The 20216-nt window shown below is 57.8% G+C and overlaps 3 protein-coding genes across 3 annotated transcripts; all 3 read right to left on the bottom strand.

The window, feature by feature from the left end:
* Window positions 1-40: 40 nt before the first annotated feature.
* On the bottom strand, window positions 41-2270 carry Mpv17l2 (MPV17 mitochondrial inner membrane protein like 2). The gene is made up of 5 exons (XM_057752675.1): window positions 2008-2270; window positions 1762-1932; window positions 673-749; window positions 446-574; window positions 41-364 (listed from the first exon to the last, which is right to left on the bottom strand). The coding sequence occupies exons 1-5, from the start codon at window positions 2192-2194 to the stop codon at window positions 326-328; spliced, it is 603 nt and encodes a 200-aa protein (XP_057608658.1). The 5' UTR covers window positions 2195-2270; the 3' UTR covers window positions 41-325.
* Window positions 2271-5092: 2822 nt separating this feature from the next.
* Ifi30 (IFI30 lysosomal thiol reductase) lies at window positions 5093-9457 on the bottom strand. The gene is made up of 7 exons (XM_057752295.1): window positions 9291-9457; window positions 7905-8087; window positions 7735-7809; window positions 7553-7645; window positions 6797-6949; window positions 5570-5623; window positions 5093-5354 (listed from the first exon to the last, which is right to left on the bottom strand). Exons 1-7 carry the CDS (start codon window positions 9414-9416, stop codon window positions 5289-5291), a joined length of 750 nt encoding a protein of 249 aa, XP_057608278.1. The 5' UTR covers window positions 9417-9457; the 3' UTR covers window positions 5093-5288.
* A 1782-nt stretch (window positions 9458-11239) lies between these two features.
* On the bottom strand, window positions 11240-19255 carry Pik3r2 (phosphoinositide-3-kinase regulatory subunit 2). Its single transcript, XM_057752294.1, has 15 exons — window positions 19124-19255; window positions 17150-17841; window positions 15047-15139; window positions 14878-14928; window positions 14659-14790; window positions 14369-14567; window positions 14037-14122; window positions 13839-13947; window positions 13666-13764; window positions 13283-13589; window positions 12868-13010; window positions 12580-12756; window positions 12343-12414; window positions 12064-12234; window positions 11240-11906 (listed from the first exon to the last, which is right to left on the bottom strand). Exons 2-15 carry the CDS (start codon window positions 17469-17471, stop codon window positions 11702-11704), a joined length of 2166 nt encoding a protein of 721 aa, XP_057608277.1. The 5' UTR covers window positions 17472-17841; window positions 19124-19255; the 3' UTR covers window positions 11240-11701.
* Between the last annotated feature and the right edge of the window lie 961 nt (window positions 19256-20216).

Raw genomic sequence — 20216 nt, 5'->3', positions numbered from 1 at the left:
CAACCTCGCATGAAGTTTTCTGAGGCCAAACCAGATCCCATTCCAAGGCTGTGGGGGCCGGTCCTTCTGTTTGCCACCCGGGGTCCAGGGAACCTCGGGGACTACTTGGGCCAGAGTTGAGCCAGGGTTGCAATTGCAGGTTGGCTAAGAACTTCTGGGTCCAACTGGAAAACCTGGCGATTGACAGCTGGTGCTGGAGGCTGGTCCACGTGGGATGGCCGCTGCAGGCTCAGCCTGGAGTGTGGATGTGGCCCAGGCTCTGACCTGCTCCAGAACCTCTTACGGGAGTGTGTCCATCGGCCTATTTCTCCTTGGTGCTTCCTGCTCAGTCCGCACAGCCAGGAGTGGAAAGGGGTTCCGGGGCCTGTGTACAGCGGAGGGAGGGTCACGGCAGGCATAGGGCAGGGCCTGCACTCAGGTCTTCTCACCCAGGGGTTAAGCTCACCCAGTACTTCAGGTAGGACAGATACGTATCCCAGCCCAGTGTCAGCCCGTTGATGTAGGTGACTCGGAAATGCGGCGGGATGAAGAGGAAGTTCACGAGCTGAGCAGCTGGCCAGACGCACCAATCAGCCTGCAGGAAGGCAGGGGCTGCAGTGAGCAGGCTAGGAAGGTGGGTCTGCGAGGCCGCAGGGGGTGGAGCTATGGTAAGGGCAGCATGGGCACGCCCACCTTGTAGAAGTCCCAGAATTTGGCCCGCAGCTCCTGGCAGCTCTCCTCCAGCGTCTGGCCCTCCAGGCTGCCAAGGCCTGGGAAGAAGACCAAGCGGTGAATGTGGAGGCTGAGGTGGCTGCTAGGCAACGGAAGCGGCAGCGCTGGCTGTGGGAGTGACCCGGGCAGAGAAGCAAGGCCGGTCAGGGCAGCCGTGTGGCTGGGTCAGTCCAGTCTCCACCCTCACCCTGCCCCCCAGGGTTCATTCTCCACAGGTCGGCTGATCCTACCTCCCTCAGACCCCTGCCTTGCCACCCCACCTCTCCCCACTGGTCCCCTAGCCCCTTTTCCTCACAAGGGATCTGTCCCGCCCCACACGATCCTGTCCCCATTCCAGGGACTCTCTCCCAACAGGTGCCTACAAAGTGCAATATAGTTGGGAGGCCGAGGCGCCGGGGCTGCACAGTGAGGCCTTCACTGTCAGCTTGATTCAGCCTAGAATCAGACGCGAGTCTCCAGGGACGACCTACATGGTGGCCTGTGCTATCTCTGTGTAGACTTCAGTTAACTGATGTGGGAAAACATTGCCGAAGCAGAGGGTCCTGGACTGGAAAGAGAAGCTGAGCACAAGCGAGCAGGCATGCAATTCTCTCTCACCCTGGATGTGACCTAACTAGCACTGGAAGGCAGAGGCAGGCGGATCTCTGAGTTCGAGGCCAGCCTGATCTACAGAGTCGAGTTCCGGGACGGTCGAGGCCACATAGAGAAACCCTGTCTCGAAAAACCAAAATAAATAAATAATAGATGAAAAATCAAGGCCGGGCGGTGGTGGCGCACGCCTTTAATCCCAGCACTTGGGAGGCAGAGGCAGGCGGATCTCTGTGAGTTCGAGGTCAGCCTCGTCTAGAAGAGCTAGTTCCAGGACAGGCTCCAAAACCACAGAGGAAGCCCTGTCTCGAAAAACAAAACAAAAAAAAAAAACAAAAAAAAAAAGAAAAGAAAAATCAAGGAAAAAGAACAACCCCCATCAGCACTCCTCCAAGCACGAACCAGTCTCTCCAGTCTCTACCCACCGCGGGCTGTAAGACCACAGTCCCCGCCGCTGCTTACCCAGGAAGTACCAGACGCCCAGTATGGGAGATGCCACCACCTGATCCACCAGGACCTTCTTCATCACGCTCGGGAGGCTTCGCAGGCCCGAGGCGGGGAGGAGGCGGTCCAACCACAGGTACCAGAAGTGCAGGAAGGGGCCCATGCTGCAGCCCACCGCGAACATGCTGGCTGGGGGCACAGAGAGTCAGGCGCACCCTCCTGGCTGCCGCCCGGCCCCCAGGGGGACGGACAGGTCCCGCTCACCTGAGCGCCGCGCGCTGAACCGCTGCCCCGGCCGCGCGCGCACCTCCCAGGCCTGCCGCGCGCCGTCGCCCGCGGCCATGAGCGTGCCGCAGCCCAGCGTGTTGGTGACGAGCAGCGCGCGGCCCCGGAACAGCGGCCGCCCCGCAGCCAGCGCCTTCCGAGCCCAGCGCCAGCCGCCGGAAGCCATCGCCGCGCACACGGCCGAGCCTCCGCCGCCGCCACTGGAGCCTCCGCCGCTCGCGCCCCGGCCCCGCCCCCCGCGCGCCAATCACACGCTTCGACGCCGACCCCGCTGCCCAATCGGATGCCGTGCCGCAGACCAGTAAGAAGCCGTAATTCCCGCATTAACCATTCGCCAACAAGCGTCGCGCCGCGTCATCGCGGGGAACACGGAAGCCCTCCGCCGCGCACAGCCGACTAGCGGACGTCAGATGGCCAACGGCAGAGCCCCCTGGACCGAACTGACCAATTGTGTGTCCTGCGCCTCCGGCTGGGCAGGGGCGGGGACGGACCGAGAGCTCCTGCAACGCTGATTGCTCCTCGTCCTCAAAGCCCCCTCGGGGTGGGCGGGGCCGCTAAGGAGCTTGACCTTGGCGTGACCTCTGCAGTCCGGACGCAGTGATCCTGAAGAACACGGTGCCTGGGCACAGTGCATGGACTCCGGTCTAACCCCAGCTGTTGCAAACCTGTTGCCACGTAGCCCAGGCTGGCCTTGAACTACTGCCCACGGCCGTGCCCTGTGTCTGGGTTTTGAAGACCGAGCAGCAGTTCATTCAGCAGAAGACTAATCATGTGTGCTCTTCTCCACAACTTTGTGTCCCTGCGGGAACATCCTTTCCTCCTTTATTCTTTGCTTTTAACTGTTCCACAAACCATCATGCTGTTCTCTAGCTCCCGATTATTTCCGCCTGCCAGTACACGGTCCCCTAACCCTGGAACCGTGAACACATTTTCCCCTGGATGAAGTCTCTGCTCCATCCTGGGACTTGTAGTCCGTGTGTGAAAGGCTAGAGAGGAATTCATGAATTGTGTTCTGGCTAAGGAATGCCTACTCAGTCTTCAAAACCCCATTCTAACTTACAAAGACCCTAACCCAACACACGGCCTCTGGGCACTCATCCCTCCCCTGGTCCTGGTTCTGCATTTCCCGGCAGGGGACTGCCAGCAACTGATCCCTGTCCATCCAAGGAAGGTGTGACGTCAATACTGTCAATCAAACAGGATCTAGAGTCACCTTGGTGACAAACTTAGAGCCTGAGAGCTGATCTAGTGGTTCTCAACCTTCCTAACGACCCTTTAATCCGGTTCATGTTGTGGTGACCCCCCCAACCATAAAATTATTTTGTTACTGCGTCATAACTGTAATTTTGCTACTGTCATGAATCATCATGTAAATATCTGATGTGCAACCATAAGGGGTTGCGACCCACAGGCTGAGAAGAATAACTGGACTAGCCTGGGAATTGAGGTGAAATAATACCTTCCGAGTGTGGGTGCACCGGCCCCACCCACTTCCCAGCTTTGGGTGCAGCATGACTTCAAACTCCTGCCTCTACCCTGCCTCCCCCAGCACAGGCCCTTCCTTAAGTGGTTTTTGTATTTTTTCACACACACAATGAAACAGTAACTCATGCGGACTGGACTGGCATTTGCGGGCTTTTCAGATGAGGCATGAGCTCCAGGGTCCCGGGCACGGCTCAGGCATAGACAGTGTGCTGAGCATCCCCAGAGCCCTGGCTTACACACCCACATTAAAAACAGAAACACAAAGTGGCACTGGCGGCGCACACCTTTAATCCCAGCACTCAGGAGGCAGAGGCAGGCGGATCTCTGAGCGTTCGAGGCCAGCCTGGTCTACAGAGTGAGTTCCAGAACTAGAGCTGTTACACAGAGAAACCCTTGCTGCGTCCACTGGGGTCCCACAAAGATGGAGGCTAGACCACCGAAGTCTATCAAACCAGAAGCAAACTTTATTCCAGGAAAAAAATTAAAAATTAAAGAAATAAATCTCCATGGGGCACAAAAGCTCCTCAGCTAGTTGAGAGCACAGCCAGAGATGGGCGTTTCCAACTCCCCTTTCCACAGCAAAAACCAAGCATCAGGCATGAACAAAAGAAGTTTTACAATTCCGAGGTAAAACTCAGATACAATGGGGGCTGGAGAGATGGCTCAGAGGTTAAGAGCATTGCCTGCTCTTCCAAAGGTCTTGAGTTCAATTCCCGGCAACCACATGGTGGCTCACAATCATCTGTAATGAGGTCTGGTGCCCTCTTCTGGCCTGCAGGCATACACACAGACAGAATATTATATACATAATAAATAAATAAATATTTTTTTAAAAAAAAACCTCAGAGCCGGGCGGTGGTGGCGCACGCCTTTAATCCCAGCACTCGGGAGGCAGAGGCAGGCGGATCTCTGTGAGTTCGAGGCCAGCCTGGTCTACAAGAGCTAGTTCCAGGACAGGCACCAAAGCTACAGAGAAACCCTGTCTCGAAAAACCAAAAAAAAAAAATAAAATAAAAAAAAAATAAAATAAAAAAAACTTCAGATACAAATTGTGCTTCTTTACGTTTCCATTAACAGAGTTTTTAGTTACACTAGTGTTTGTATTTAAGACGTTCTTCCCCAGTGCTCCTGATGATGTTTACCAAAGCTCTGCTTTCCCCTGATACTGGCAGTTTTCTGTAGCAGGGAAGGGTATGGGACAATGCACAACTAAAAAACCTAAAGTCACGTACACCCCATCATTTAAAGATTAACTCAGCTCACATCAATTGCTGGTGGGAGGGACAGGGTATCTAAAAGCTGACCCTCAGTTTGCAGAGGGCTGCTTCAGCCTTGCAGACAGAGCTATGGGCTGTAAAGCAAAGTAGCCCACTGCTAACAGTTAATCCTTAAGCTGCTGAGAAAGCTGCTGACAGCCTGAGCTCGTTCTCCTAGGCTCACAACCTTATTTCTTTATTTCTACATTCTTATTTCTGGAATCTACATTTCTATATTTTTATTTTTGGACTCTTCACCCTGTCTCAAAAAACAAACAAGCAAACAAAAAACAAATTAAAACTCCAGGACAAATGAATCAATCTAAATTATTTATTCATTGAATTTCAATTTAGCACCATTTGGAAACAAGGCAATATTCTTGAATACGTGGAGAGTTTCGAGGCTGTTTGGTGGGACATGTCTAAGTTTTCTCATGGGTGAGTGAGTGGTATCTCTGAGGGCTGAGGATTTGAGAAGGCTGTGCAGCTGGGCTCTTGTTTTTCTTTCCACAATGACCTTCATTTGTAGCAAACCTTCCTGGGGGGGTCAGCCATGGAGGAGCAGACATCGGGCTTTTCTGCTCCCTAGAAGGGGAATGAAAGGCTAGGAGTCAGGTTTGGGGAGACTCCACCAGCCTCTAGGGTAACTCCACCCCCTCTCTGGAGAGACTCCACCCCCCATCCCGGGGAGACTCCACCCCCAACCCGAGAAGACTCCACCCCCTCCAGGGAAACTCCACCCCCTCTCTGGAGAGACTCTGTTCCCCTAGTTGAACCCCACTGATTTGTGACAAGCTCACCTGGTACAACTGACAGACAGAGCTCAGGAGCTGACTGGGGTCCTTCAAAGGTTTCTGCAAGCCCCAGAAGACATGGTTAAGCACAGCTGAGGGGGACACATGAGCCTGGGAATATAGCACTAGAGCACTGAGGCAGGAGGATCACTGATAGTTCCGGGACAAGCTCAGTGTGCTGAACGAGGCAAGGCAGCTGGTATCAGGCATAAAAACTCTTGTGTGAGCAGAGGCCAGAGCTCAATGTTTTTTCCTAATTAAACCATTTCTTTCGATTTATTCATCTATTTCATGTGCCCGCGTGTTTTGCCAGCGTGTCTGTACGTCATGCTTGTGCTATTCCCATGGAGGCCATAGGCCTTAGAGGGCGTTAGATCCACCGAAACTGAAGTCACAGATGTGGGTGCTGGGAATAAAACCAGGATCCTCTGCAAGAGCAGCCAGTGCTCTTAACCACTGGACCGTCTAACCCCTCATGCAGTGTCTTCCAGTCACGCTCCATCTTGTTTTTTTTTTTTTTTTTTTTTTTTTTTTGGTTTTTCGAGACAGGGTTTCTCTGTGGCTTTGGAGCCTGTCCTGGAACTAGCTCTTGTAGACCAGGTTGGTCTCGAACTCACAGATATCCGCCTGCCTCTGCCTCCCGAGTGCTGGGATTAAAGGCGTGCGCCACCACCGCCCGGCTCCATCTTGGTTTTTTAAAAAACATCTCACTTGAGCCGGGCGGCGGGAGGCAGAGACAGGCGGATCTCTGTGAGTTCGAGACCAGCCTGGTCTACAAGAGCTAGTTCCAGGACAGGCTCCGAAGCTACAGAGAAACCCTGTCTCGAAAAACAAAACCAAGGGGGCTGGAGAGATGGCTCAGAGGTTAAGAGCATTGCCTGCTCTTCCAAAGGTCCTGAGTTCAATTCCCAGCAACCATATGGTGGCTCACAACCATCTGTAATGGGGTCTGGTGCCCTCTTGTGACCTGCAGGCATACACACAGACAAAACATTGTATACATAATAAATAAATAAATAAATATTTTTTAAAAAAGAAAAAACAAAACCAAAAACCAAAAACAAACAAAAAACCCCAAAACAACAACAAAAACCTCACTTATTTTCAATGAGGATGTCTGTATGTGTGAGTGATGATGAACCGCACTCGGTTCCTCTGTGAGAGCGGGAGCCCCAGGGACCCCAGAGCCTCAGTCCCGCAGGATACTACTGACCGCGCAGTGGAGGCTCTTACCTCATTGACCAGGACCCAGGGCACGTACTCATGGGGTGGCTGCAGGGCCTCGGTGAGCTGGGCGTTGGCGTGCATGAGCTGCGTGCCGCGCTCCCCGGTGGCACACTCCATGATGCTGTCTGCTGACACCTCTGGAGCATACACCTGCAGGCACTAGGAGGGGGGGTAGGCTTTGCTCAGTTACCCCTGTTATCTCACCAACAGTCCCGAGTGGCCCCAAGCAAGTTGCTTCCTCACTGCTCAGAGAGGGTTGCTCCAGCTTCGGCAGCATGGGTGTGGTTCCTGAAACTGAGGCCCCGGTGCTGTTCCCGCCCCCAGGACACCTGCCCCGCAGCCTCTGCCCTCTGGTGTCATTACCTCGGAGTCTGTGCACACGCTATCCCTTCTGCTGGGACACCCTTCCTACTCCTTCCTAGTGAGCAGAGCTCCAGGCTCCAGGAGGCTGGGATGTCTGGGGGCCATTGGTCCTGAATCACCCTTTTGGGGGTTATTTCTCCTATAATGCCCTGGGAAGTTGGAGCACCTGGCTTATCTCCTGTCATGATCACTGCTTCTGCACAGTGAAGGTCCCGGGTTCTGTTCACAGTGAAGATTCTGTTCACAGACCTAAGGTTTTTCCTTTCAGAGCTGGAAGCTCCCCGGACCAGGTGGAGGCCCTGTGACTCGCTGCCTCCCGCCCCACCCCCTGCAGCCCCCAGCAGCCCCCAATGCTCTCCTTCTCCCCACTTGCGGCTCGCCTCTTCCCCTACATCTCACCGGCTCAAGTTTCTTCTCCATGTCCTCCATCTCCTCCACACAGACGATGGTTAGCAATGCAGCCTCCTTTTCCAGTTTATCCAGCAGGCAGGCCTGGAGAGGCGGGCAAGGGTGGTCGGTGCAATGTGGCCACTTCCCCAAACACACACCCGTTCCCCGCCCCGCACGAAGCTGCAGCTCACCTCCACCTTGTTCAGTCTGCACTCCAGCTCCCCGTGCTGGCACGTGAATTCCCACGTGCCGCTGACATTTCTTTCCTGCAAGGCACCGACCAATCTTGGTGAGCTCAGGTGCTCAGGCGTCTCCATCCCCCGGCACCCCTCTCGCCTTTGTTTCCCCGCTTCCCGTGCACCTGCGCGTTCCCGTAGGGCACCAGGGTGATGTTGATGATTTCCATAACCATCAACCAGGTCGGGAACAGATCTCGGACCAGGAAGTACCGACAAGCTCCGCACAGGGACTCATAATAGAGGCTGACATTGACTGGCGGTGCAGGGGGCAATGGGCGTGGCCCGAGCAAGCACAGATCTTGGGCCTGGAAGGAGAGAAGCGTCCAGTGAGGTGCCGCCCCCTGGGGCCCCCTCGCCTGAGACGCTTATGATTTGTTCAGCCTGTGGCTCTGGGGAACAGACCCAGAGCTGTTTTATGCATGCAAGGCGTGCGGTCTACAGCTGGGCCACGCCCCGGACCTTCTGAGTCTTGCTGGAGTCTACATGGCATTCCGCAATCACAGCTTATCTGCAAAACGGAAACTGGCAAACTCGCAAACTCTCAAACAGTAGGCGCTCAGTAAATGCACCATCCTGACTACATTCGGTAAGCGCTAAGACTTGCATATTTGTAGCTGCGCAAGGTGGTGCACACCTTCAGTCACAGCACTAGGGAGGCAGAGGCAGGCGTTGGAGACCAGCCTGGTTTACATAGTGAGTTCCAGGATGGCCAGGCTACACTGGCCCTCCAAAAAACAAAAACAAATCAGAACAACATAAGAAAAAGAAAGTAAAGGAAAAATAAGACATGCATATTTGTAGATTTTGCTCTCAGTACTGTTTGGTGGCATACACTCTGAAGCCAAAGCAGTGCTCTCTCTCTCTCTCTCTCTCTCTCTCTCTCTCTCTCTCTCTCTCTCTCTCTCTCTCTCTCTCTCTCTGTAACTTTGCGCACCAGAGCTTTTCACCCACGCGGACTCTATTCATTCTTCCTCTCCTGTGACCCAGGGAAACTTCACCCTGTCCGCCCGACTAGACACAGGAGGGAGCTGATGCGAGCAGACTTCCTGTTCCCGGGGAGGGCAGGAGGCGAGTCCGAGTCTGAGCAAGGCGCTGAGCGTGAGGGGCATGTGTTCGTTCCGTGTCAGAGGCACGCCAGCCCTCCCTTCCTCGGTTGGAACGCACACAGTAAGCGACAAGAATTGCGTGAGGGTGGAGGACGGACCAGTGGTTCAACAGGTCTGGAGCAGAGGCCACCCCCCACGCCCGCCTACTCCTCAGCTCTTGGCTCAGATGTATACTATACGTGGTTGATAAGTGCTTGGAAGAGGCGGGAAGGTGATAGCTGCGTGTCTCAGACCTGCGATGTGGAAGGAAAACGACTTGGACACGGCCAATCCCGAGATGAGAGGTTGGGGGGGATGTCCCTGGGCGCGACCTTGGAGTTCCCCGAATGAGTTCACGGAGTGCCGAGAAGTCGCCTGCGTGGACGCCTGACCCTGTCCCCTCCTGCGCGTCGCGGTCCCTACCTTACAGGTGGCCGCAACTTCGGAGGACCCTTGCCGCGGAGATGCCCTGGCTGCTCTGGGGATCTCAAGCGGAAGCAGCAGCAGCAGCAGAAGGGGCAGCAGTGGCAGGAGCAGAGACCGAGGCATGGCCGTGGACGAAAAGGCGGAGAGGACTGCTGGCCGGGCCTCCGAGGCGGGAGACTTTAAGCCAGCAGAGGCCCCGCCCCTGAGACCACACCCCCAGGCTCCTTTTACCCCAGGGCCTCCTTTCCTGCAGGCTCCACCCCAGCCCAGAGTTGCGCCCCAAATCACGAGACCACTCGGCCCTGTCCAGCGTTCCCTCCTCCCGCGGCCAGAAGGTACTGTCACGTCACACGAGGCTTTGGAGCAGGGACGGAAGGGGGAGTCTCCAGACACTGACCGGCTGAGACAGGAGGCAGAGTCCTCGCTTCCCACCAGCTAGTTGTGCGGAGGAGGGGGGAGTGACACCCTCATCACTAATTCCTGCCCCCACCACCCCAGGCCGGCGCAAATCAGCCCCAGCACATCCTCCTACCTCCGCTGACTCCGGCTAGACCTCAGCACAGAAGCCAGCTCAAGCAGGGCAACTTCCCATCTCTAAGGTCCCGGGCTCCGGCTTGGGGTAGGGACACAAGTGGGGTACTTTCTTCCAGCAACTGTGTGGGCAAAGCCCCCTGGCACTGGAGCGCCTCACGGGAGGGAGGTGCGGATGCGCCTGGATGCCGCCTCTTTCCATCAGCTGCGGTTCCCATTCTGTAAAATGGGTCATGAGTGATAGACACATGGCTGACGGCAGAGCCCCCAGGAAGGACTGAGGTAACCTAGGTTGGGACTGGAACCTCTGCACCAAGTCAAGATGAAAACTGGACACGGGGGACTCTGGAGCAGTGACAGGCCACAGAACACAGCAGCAGGAAATGTTCCAGGCCAGGTAGTAAGTGAAGCTCCAGGCTGAGTCCGAGGACTCAGGACAGGGTCTGCTCCAGTTCTGGGGAGACCGTAGTTTTCTGTGCAGGAGGCAGCAGGCTGCTGAGGCGACCTAAGTTCCACAGCTGAACTGCTACATGCAGAGGGGACCTGCTCTAAGCAAGACTGGGCCTTCCAGAACCTCACATTGTTCGGGCATAGACTCCATCCCGAACGTTCGCACAGCCCCTCACTGGGGATTCTGGGCAGGGGCTCCACCCCCGAGCCACGCCCCTACCACAGTAACATTTGTTTCCTATTAATGTAAGCTTGTGAGTCTCCTGCCTCAGCTTCCCTGGATCTGGCATCACAAGGTGGAGTTCTCCTTAAACTGCCCAAGATGTTGTCTGGACAATATCTGGAATTATGGGATAAAGGAACCCACAGAGGACAGGGTCAGAGACAGGTCTGTCTGTCCATGTGTCCTAGCTGAGCCCAAAGGTGCTCCTGGACAGTCTGGGGCAGGTTGTGCGGTGGGGGAGCAATCAGCAAAGTACTCCTGGGCTTAGTCTCAATGCGTTCCGCCCCAGGGCAGGGCTATTAGGGTTTTATTTTTGCTAATGACAACAGGCAGGCCCTAGGGACTTGTTCAACAGGTACACAGAGGTCCAGGGAGATGAGGGACATGAGACACCCTTGTGGATGGCCCAAGAGGTTGACACCTCTCTTCCCGACAAGGAAGTGGTGGATTGTGTGGGTGTGACTGGCACGGCACAGCCAGCTTCTGCTTGCTTGAGCACTGTCAGAGCTCTGGGTGAGGCCTGCAGCCTGGATCAGGGGCTTTGAAACGCTGTGCTATGTGACCCTGGACGAGGCCTTGACCTCTCTGGTGTTGAGGGTTGGGATGGAGAAAAGGGCGCACTGAGTTTAGTGTCTGGCAATCAGAATGGTAGGTACGAACAGCGTGAGCCCAGGCAGGCCACAGTCTGTGGCTCACGACAGGAGTCGAGAATTCCAGTCCCCAAAGACACTCAGCCGACAGGTACAGTGTTTCATATTCGTATCAATAAACGTACCGTACAAAACCCGTTCCCCGTCAGCCCTGGGCAGGTATGGGGTTCAAGGGCAGTGACACCCAGGGTCCTTGTCTCAAAGAGGAGATTGCACAGTTGGAGAATAGCGCGGGGGCCTGGGCAGGGCCGGGCAGCTGAGTTCTAATTCTGCCTTCTGGAAGGGGAACTTTGCAGCTGTGGGGTAAGCCCCTGCCGCTGGTTTCACTTCGACCTTTAGAGGGGAAGTTGGGGTCTGCGGGGCGGGTCCCGCCCGGCCCCGAGTGTCCAGGCTAAATTCCTGGAAACAGCCCAGCGCAGTTCCTTCCTGCCCTGGCCCCGGGGATATGGCTTGAAAATCTCGGGGCACCCAGGTGGAGGCCCCGCAGCCTCTGTAAACACGGCAGTGCGGCTGAGAGGGACAGGGCGAAGACAGGGCAGGCGAGTGGGGGTTTCTCAGCGGGCCGTGGGTGGGCCAGGCCCGGGTGCGCGCACCGGGTGCGCAAGGGTGACGGTGAGTGCGTCGTTGTGCTGCACAAGCGACGCGTGCTGGTAGTGCAGCACCAGCTCCTTCAGGGACGCGTACAGGTTGTAGGGTTCCGCGAAGCCGAAGCCTGTGGCCGTGCGGTAGATGACGCAGTGCTTGGTATCGCCGTCCACCCTGCAGGCCCAGACAGCAGCTTAGAGGGGAGGTTATGCTGGCTCTCCAGCCCCATCTGCCTCCACCCGCTCCTGGCTGGGTAGGCAGGGCCTGGAGCACACTGGTGCTCAATGCACTCTTAGGGAACACCCCACCCGGACCCCAGCCAGGCACTCACACCACGGAGCATGCGTAACAGCCGCGCTGGCTGCTCTCCCGGATGAGGAAGGTCCCGTCCCTTTTGCCACTCAGCATCTCCTCCGCCTGTGTGCGGTTGATCTTGCCCACGTACCACGTGCGCTCCTCGTGGTGGGGGAGGGTGTCCTCATCCTCCATCAGTGAATACTGGCTGTGGGGTGAAGCAGGGAAGGGGCCCTGGTCACTCACCCACCACGGCCCAGCACACATGCCCTCCCCTTGATGAAGTCCTCCTTGCCCCTTGCGGGGCATCACTCACTCCTCAGTCTCGTTCTTGATTCCCAGCCACTCATTGATCTTCCTCTGTCGGGCACCTTTCTGCGTGAGCCACCTGACAGGGAAGAGGTAGGTGAGCTAGAGTGGATTCTCACTGCAGTACCTCTGACTGCCGTAGGGGGCGTCAGGAACCCGTGGCTTCCCCAGCACAGGACGGGAGGGGACAGCAATGGTGGGCACAGGGCAGCGCTTGCAGGAGTGGGAGCGCGGTGCCACTCACACAAGGTACTGGTCCCGGATCTTGCGTAGCTGCATGAGATCGGGTTTGAGGCTGTTCATGCGCTTGTCGATCTCTCGGTTGTCCGAGGCCTGTGCTCGCAGATCCTGTTCCAGCTTCGAGCGACTCTCATGGATCTCCGCAATGCGAGACTTGAGTCGCTCTGAGTTCAGCAAGATCCTGAGGGGAGTGGCGTGGCAAACTCCCACACTTCCTCCAAAGCCCATTTCCACACATCACCAACCTCCTCTCCCCCTGCACCGTGTCCCCGGAGTGGGCAGACCCACGCACCTCTGCATCTCCTTGTCATTGCCCTCTCGCCTGAAGCGCTCCAAATACTCCTTGCTGCACTTTTCCTGTGTCTGGCCCTGTTCTTCGAAGATCTTGATGGTCTCATTGAAGGCCTCTATGGCTGTGCGCTTCATCTGAAGCTCCTGCGGATAGGGTTGGCCTCAGTAATCCCAGAACTCCCTGGAAGGCCCTCAGTAGTAGCGGAGGATTTTGCTACAACTGTGTCTTCCACAGGGAGCAACAGTATCCTAGCGCTGGCCACCTAATCAACTCCTTCCTACTCAGACTCCACACCCTTCTCCAAGCCCGTCCTTCATGTCCTTTTCTGATAACTCTGAGCACCACTGAGATGGAATGGCGTCCAGCACGGGGCAGCAGCGGAGCACCCCGGTCCCCCGTGTGCAGAGCCAGGCACCTGGGAAGTTCGTGTGTACTCCTCGTACAGCTGGTCGTACTCGCGGCTCTTGTCCTGGTACTGCTGGTGGTAGACTTTGAGCTGCGCGCCCACGGCCTCCACGCTGTCCTCCTTCACCACCTGGTCCTGCTGGTACTTGGACACGGGGTAGAGCAGGCGTGTGTCCAGCTTGGCGTTATACTGGGCCAGCGACTCGTGGCGGTAGTGAGAGATGAGCTCTACCACGGAGCAGAAGGTGAGGGGCTCCGAGAAGCCGTAGTGACCATCCCGGTGGAAGACTTTGATCAGCTTGTTGTTCCCGCCTTTCCTGCATGCGGGGGCGTGGTCAGCATCATAGGAGGCCCCATACCCCTGGGCCCCCACTGCCTGGGCCCCGGCCCCACCTGAGGGTGAGTGTGTACTCTCCTTGGATCTTGCTGGATGCATCCCGGACCAAGAAGGTGCCATCAGGTGTGTCCCGGAGCCTCTCATTCACCTCTTCCCTGAGGGGGACATGGGCATGGAGCCACTGACCCATAATGTCCACCCCCCTCTTCCACCACCGCAGCAAAACTACCTGGAGATGTCTCCCCAGTACCACTCTGCATCCTGAAGCGATGGTGGGTTTCCTCCATTGGCCAGAGCTGTGGGGGCCGGCTTGGCCTTAGAGGGCTTGGGTGGCAGTGCTGGGGACAGGGAACAGGGAAACATGCATGCGTTACGCACCAAGTACATATGGAATCGGGAACAGAGGTGGGGGTGAGAGCACTGTCACCTGGGGGGGCAGCATCCTGCTCGTCCACGTGTTCCTGCAGCAGCCTCCCCAACAGCAGCCCTGGGAAGTCAGGCCCAAGCTCGCTCCTAGGGGACAAGTGGGGCATCAAGGCCTAGAATTCCAGCTGTGTCACACGCTCCCACGTGTGCACAATCGTGGGACGGCAGATGCAGAGGGTAGCAGCTGCAGTGTGGGAAGTCGCTTGCAGCTTCCCCACTCTAGCCCCCAGGTGCTACAGCCGACTGTCCCCACAAAGGGGTTCTTCTTGGCCCCGCCCACGCAGCTGGTGTCACACCCACACAGCTCTGACCACTCCCACCAAGGCCACTCACCCATCAATGTCACTCCCTGGCGGAGGTGTGCGCAGTAATAGTGGCCCAAAGGCGCTAGCGAGCGAGTGGATGGCTGCGGCCTGTGCGGGAGCTCTGCGGGCTACACGGCCCAGGTGCTGCAGCAGGAACCGCAGCGTGAGTGCCTGGTGCAGCGGTAGCGTTGGGGGTTCCAGCACCGGCCCCACGGGCCCTGCAGCCTCTGCAGGCAGAGAGCCGGCCAGGGATGGTCAGTCAGGCCAGTGACTACCCACCTACCCACTACCGGTCCCCACATCCCTCCTGGGTTGTACCCTGCAGTGCCCGGTGCGCCTCTGCCACAGCCTCAGGAGTCAGGACAGCTGTAGGCAATGCCAGCAGGAAGCCCTTCACGGCATCACACAAGGTGGTGCGGTCCCACTGCTCCACGTCACTCAGGGACCAGTCTGCAGGCAAGGACAAGGCGTCACGGTCCAGCCTGGGCATACACCCGCCCTTCCCGTCAGCAGAGGAAAGCAAGCACAAGTCCTCACCTGTCCGAGGTGCAGGCAGCTCTGGTCTACTGTAGCACTCGCTGTCCAGCCCTGAGGGTAGGAGACCCATGAGACCCAGGCCATCTCCCCACTGGTCACCACCCTTCCCGTGCAGAGACCGGGATGGCCCTAGATGGGAATGCCGCGGCCACAGTCAGCTGGACCTCACCTGCTTGCTCGACGGCCTCTGTCAGCCTGACCAGAATGGGCGGGGCGGGCTCAGGCGGTGAGAACTGCTCTGCCAGGTCTGCCAGGGCGACACCTGGAGGGGCAGCACATGAGCCCATGCCCGCTGCGCCTGCGGCCTCAGTGTGGGAGGCCGCAGGTGGAGGCTTGGGAACCTGGGGCTACGAGGAGGGCTCCATTAGTGGGAAATGACTTCTCAAGTTACCACAAGGGATTACAAGACCAGGAACGGTGCCCGCCCCCCCCCAAAAAAGATGACAGCAAGGCGTGGGAGTAGACACCCGGCACTCAGGCGGCGAAGGCGGGATGGCCAGTTCCTAGCCAGACTGGGCCACACAGAACCTTTCTCCAAAACCAAAAAGGATGTGGTAGAGCCAGTTTCTGTACTAGGCTGGAAAAGAGAAGCCAGGCCAGCCTTTTCTGCCACTTTAAATGCCTGGTCTCTAAAAGCTTCTATGGTCGGACCCATGCGGTTTCACGGTGGGTTGTGACAGTCACTGAGACTCTACTGTGACCCACTGTGTAACCCCGAGCGCAGAGCTAACCCTCTCTGGGTTTAAACTTTGAAATAGCCAAACGGTAGTAACTTTTTTGTTTTAGGTTTTATTTTTGAGACACGATGGCCTGGAACCCACAGAGATACGCCCAGCTCTGGCTCCTGGAGTGCTGGATGTGGGGGCATGGGCCAGCAGTCTGACTCTTTCTCCTGCTTTGGAGGAGGGTCCTACTCCATAGCCCACGTGGGCCTCAAACCCGCAGCAATTGCCTGGGTCTCCCCAGTGACGGAACGGCAGGCACCCCACACCTGGCTTCCTACCTTCTCCCACCCCAACCGAGCTGGGCCTCCCAGCCCAGCCCCTTCCCAGTAGCCTGGTTCCCTGCGGGGCCTTTTGTGTACAGGTGTCCCGCCTCGGCAAGGCTCTACCTGCCCCTACGATCTCAGTTGGCTCTGGCTCTCGGCAGGGACGCTCTGGCACGCAGCAGAGGCAAGCCAGGGCCTGCGGGGCCATTCTGAGAGGAGCTGGCCCAGCTCTATGGAAAATGAAAAAAAGAACAAACTCCCCAAAGCAGCAGGCAGGAGGCTGGAGAGGAGGTGGGCAGCACCCCGCCTGCGGTGCAGGGGAGGAGGGGCGCGGCAGCTCTAGACCCCAATGCCAAACAGGGAGGCCCCGTGGGTAAAGGCCTTACCCTCAGGGAGATGCAGAGGAACGCTGAGGGAGCTGGCTGACCATTTCCAGGTGGTTCTTCAGGGTCTTTGCTGAGAGGGAAACTGAGGCTGCAGAGAGCCAACCTCAGCCCTGAAGGTTTGAGGGTGAGGTGGGACATGTGAGGTGGCTGGACCTTGGCCAGCTGGGGAGGGAGGCGGCTGTTACTGGGGCAGCCACAGGCTCTGGCTGCAAGCCCAGATGGGCTGGGGCCCTGCGGCTCTCAGGGCCAGGCCTGGGCTCTGGGGACACCAGATGCTGCATGGCCCGAGCCAACCTCCCAGGCCTCAGCTGCGCTGCAGATCCACCCCGAGTGAGGGCTCCAGCCAAACACTATCTGCACTGGACACAAGTTCTCCACAAGTAGCCCCAGAACGCTCCGTGATCCTCCTGCCTCAGTCTCTCCAATGCTAGGATTCCTGGCATGTGCAACCATGTCTGGCTGCCTGAGTGCCTTCAACGGGCTTGTGGGGTCCTTGTCTCCCCCTGTGTTCCACGCCCTGAACGGACTTCTCTGGGAGTATGGCTGTTTTTGAGTCTGAGCAAAAGCAGGGTTCGAGGCGCCTATGGAGGACACTGCTCCTTCAGAACGCCCGCCCGCCCTTCTCACGGCCCCTTCTTTGCTCCCTGAACCTGCCACAGGGCCTTTGCACTAGGTGTGCACATTGCCCCGAGGGCCCCCACCCTCAGCAACTCACCACCTGCTCACCAGGGTGACACATTCTCACTTCCTGAACAAGAAACCTGACCAGGACCTGTCTCCAGGGCTGAACTCAGACAGCAGTGTCCTAATGGAGGTTCTCCGCAAATAACTGCACGGCTTCCACCAGTTCAACAGAGGAGACCTGTAGACAGACTCCCGTTCCAAGATGTCTGCTCACCTGACTCGGAGGGCCCATCCAAGGGCCTGGCAGGCAATGGACGGGGGCCTCGTGGGCGAGGTCCTGGTCGAGCCAGAGCGACGGGTCCTAGGAACTCCACATACGTTCCAGGGAAGTCCCCTCGCTGCCGGGTACGCTCATTGAAGCCAGGCATCCAGCCCACGTTGTGTGGGCAGCGCTCCCCTCCATCCGCCACGCCCAGGGCTTGCAGGGCCCCCCGGCTCACCACCAGTAGGTCTCCAGGCAATAGTTCCAGGTCCTCGGGCCGCTCCCGGCGGAATGGGTACACAGCCCTGTACTGGAAGCCCTCAGCACCCGCCATAGCTGGGCCTGGTGGGGTCTGGACAGTCACGTGGCTCCCGGAGGCTCCCGAGGCCCCATGGGCTGGGGCAGCCGGTGTGGTAGGCTCACAGACCTCTACTTCAGAAGTCACAGGCGGCCTTAGGGCCGCTCATGCCTGGCCACTTGTCACAGAGTCCACCATTTAGTCACCTGTGCAAGGCTGTCTCTGGTGTTTTCTCAGATCACTCAGCTTGTGTCCCACATGAGATGGCCAGGCTGGGGCAGGCAGATCACGCTGTCATGAGCTGAGCCGTGGGTGCCCAAGCTTGCTAGCTCTTCAGGGTATGTCTGACACCAGATGAGGAAACCCAGGCCACAGGCCGCTATCATGCTCAGCCAGGGATGCCAGCCTAAAGGACATGGACAGGCGGAGTAAGCCCTGCCAGAAAGCCCCAGCGAACTTGGGCTGGCTCTGCTCCACTCCGAGTACCAGTTTTGCCATATGTACAGGGTACACTAACAGGCGTCCTTCAGGGTTGCTGGGAGCTGAATACTTCTCCGGCCCGCTAGGGATGGGGAAACAGGTTTGGAGCTCTCTGGAAGACTCCATTGGTCAGAAGGTAGCTAAGGTTAAACCACACATGTACCCAAGCTCAAGGTATTGACCGCGTGGCCTCTTAGCTCGGTGTAGGAATGGTGCCCTGGGGGCTAATGAGGAAATCTGGGGGACCCCAAGAAGGGGTGGAGCCAGTAGAGCAGTGGACAAGGTCTAGCAGAGCTGAGGCCTGGGTGGGTGTCCAAGGAAGCAGAAGCCCCAGTTCCTTGCAGGGGAGGGATAACAGGGTGCAAGGGTGTCTCAGCTTGCCTTAGTCTGGGGCCCTCTAGTGATGCAAGAGAGGGGAGGTGTCAAGAACCATGGGCACCTTACTGCCTGCCACAGTAGGATGGGGACAGGAGCTGGACACCACCATGGTGGGTTGCAGGGTGGTGATGCTCCCCAGCTGTCCTAGAATGAATCCCCATTCCAGCCTGCAGTTCGGTCCTCTGTGCATTCTCCTGGGGGGCTGAGGGTGACAGGTCCTCGTATGGGGACAACGCAGTCCACGGACAAACTAATCCCTGCAAAGGCCTGCTGGTGGAAGTCGCCTGTCTAGGATGCACAGTGGCTTTCAGAACAGCACCATCCAACAGGAGGCACCTTTCGTGCCAAGTGGAGGGTCTGGGCATCATCCCCAAATCTTGGGGACCAGGGGTAGGTGTTCAGGGCTTCATGGGCCCCTTGTAGCCTGCATGCTATATAGGTAGGGAAACTGAGGGTCGGAGAGGCCTCTCCTAAGGGAGCCTCCCGTCCGCCCCCGCGCCGTGCACGTCTGCACACGCGGAGGGGGGGAGTGTACCGCGGAACCCCTAATGCAAAAGGTGGGGCCCAGGGTGTACGCATACTCCGCGCCCTCACGAACAAGAGCGGCTAAATCCTCGTGCATTCCGAAGCCCCCCCACCCCCGGGACACCGGAAGTGGCCGGACCCCGGGTCGTGCCCCGAAGTTCCCCCCGCCCCGCTGCGGGCGGGGACCTCCCGGCCTTGGAGACACCGTCTCCGTACTACAGACTACACCGCTCCACTTTCAGTTCGGAACCCGGTTCCACGCGCCCCCAACGCTCCTCGTGTCCCCGCCGCCGCCATCGACTCACCCAGTCAAGGCCGCCGTCGCAACCACCACCGCCGCCGCAGCCGCGGGATCCCTGCGTCAGCCGCCGTCGCCGCGGTTCCAAGTCGCCGGGCCCGCCCCCCGGGCGGAAATAGCCGAGCGCATTCGGTCTGGGAGGGCAGTCCTTTCCTCCCACCCCATACCGAGGAGGAGCCCGAACACCGAGGCACGCCGGTATGCTTCCGGAAACAGCCGAACGTACTCCCGCGGGAATGGTCGGCTGTCGTTTGCCACGAGACAGCCGAGGGTGGCCGGAAACGGCCGAGAGCGACCGAGTCGGGAGAGTGTTCGAGGGGCTGCTGGGCTAGTAGGGAGGCTGTCGAGGGGATACGGAAACACTCGAAAGCAAGAGGGTCCGAGAACAGCCAGGCGCAGCCCGGCGGGGACAGCGAGCGCTCGCTCCGAAGCCGGAGAGCCGGACTCAGTCCTGAGACACCTGAGCCGTTCCGAAGAGCCGAACTATGACAGCGGGTTTGTTTTTTACGAAGTTGTGAAGCTGCAACACCGCGGTGCGTATCTGGAAAGAACCGAACGACCTCAAATACAAGTCTAGGGAGTTGACACTCGGGGGATACCGACGGCTTCCGGAAGTTGCCGAAGCAGTCCGGGTCTACCGGACGAGTTAGGCGGACGGTGAAAGGAGTGAAAGGCTAAGGCGCTCTCATGGCAACCCTCGGCGTCCGGAAACAGCCGAAGTGTCTGCAGCCCAACACACGCGAGAACGCGGTGGCCCAAAGCCCGGAAGCACGGTTGTTTCCGGAAATAGCGTCAGGCGCTGGCAGTTGGCTTGGCTAAGAGCGATTATTTGCAGGAGCACCGGAAGTAGCCGAGCTTGTTCACCTTATTTCGGAGGGAGTACTTTTCTAGCTCAGCCCAAAGACCAGGGTAGAAAATAGAGGCAGGGGGTTGCAGCGAGGTTTCAGCGGTTAGGTGCTCGCTGCTCTTTCAAAGTACCCGGTCTCAGTTCCTTACACCCAAGTAAATACCAGCCGCTTGTAATTGGAGGACCCGACGCCCTCTTCTGGTGTTTCTGGGACTGGGATTTGCACGCAAATGGTGCACATATAAATTAAATA

The sequence above is a fragment of the Chionomys nivalis genome, chromosome 20, assembly GCF_950005125.1.
Source record: "Chionomys nivalis chromosome 20, mChiNiv1.1, whole genome shotgun sequence".
Lineage (NCBI taxonomy): Eukaryota > Metazoa > Chordata > Mammalia > Rodentia > Cricetidae > Chionomys > Chionomys nivalis.
The sequence above is the reverse complement of the archived record's forward strand: the minus strand, read 5'-3'. Positions and strand labels throughout refer to the sequence as shown.

Coding starts and splice junctions, on each gene's coding strand:
- Mpv17l2 (XM_057752675.1), bottom strand. CDS start 2,194: ATGGCTTCCGGCGGCTGGCGCTGGGCTCGGAAGGCGCTGGCTGCGGGG. Junction 575..672: donor AATTCTGGGACTTCTACAAG/GTGGGCGTGCCC, acceptor GCCTTCCTGCAG/GCTGATTGGTGCGTCTGGCC. Junction 365..445: donor TGTCCTACCTGAAGTACTGG/GTGAGCTTAACC, acceptor CGCTGTACACAG/GCCCCGGAACCCCTTTCCAC.
- Ifi30 (XM_057752295.1), bottom strand. CDS start 9,416: ATGCCTCGGTCTCTGCTCCTGCCACTGCTGCCCCTTCTGCTGCTGCTG. Junction 7,810..7,904: donor TGCCCTACGGGAACGCGCAG/GTGCACGGGAAG, acceptor GGTGCCTTGCAG/GAAAGAAATGTCAGCGGCAC. Junction 5,624..6,796: donor CCTGGGTCCTGGTCAATGAG/GTAAGAGCCTCC, acceptor TGGGGCTTGCAG/AAACCTTTGAAGGACCCCAG.
- Pik3r2 (XM_057752294.1), bottom strand. CDS start 17,471: ATGGCGGGTGCTGAGGGCTTCCAGTACAGGGCTGTGTACCCATTCCGC. Junction 14,568..14,658: donor GGCGCACCGGGCACTGCAGG/GTACAACCCAGG, acceptor CTCTGCCTGCAG/AGGCTGCAGGGCCCGTGGGG. Junction 13,590..13,665: donor GAGTACACACTCACCCTCAG/GTGGGGCCGGGG, acceptor CCCCGCATGCAG/GAAAGGCGGGAACAACAAGC.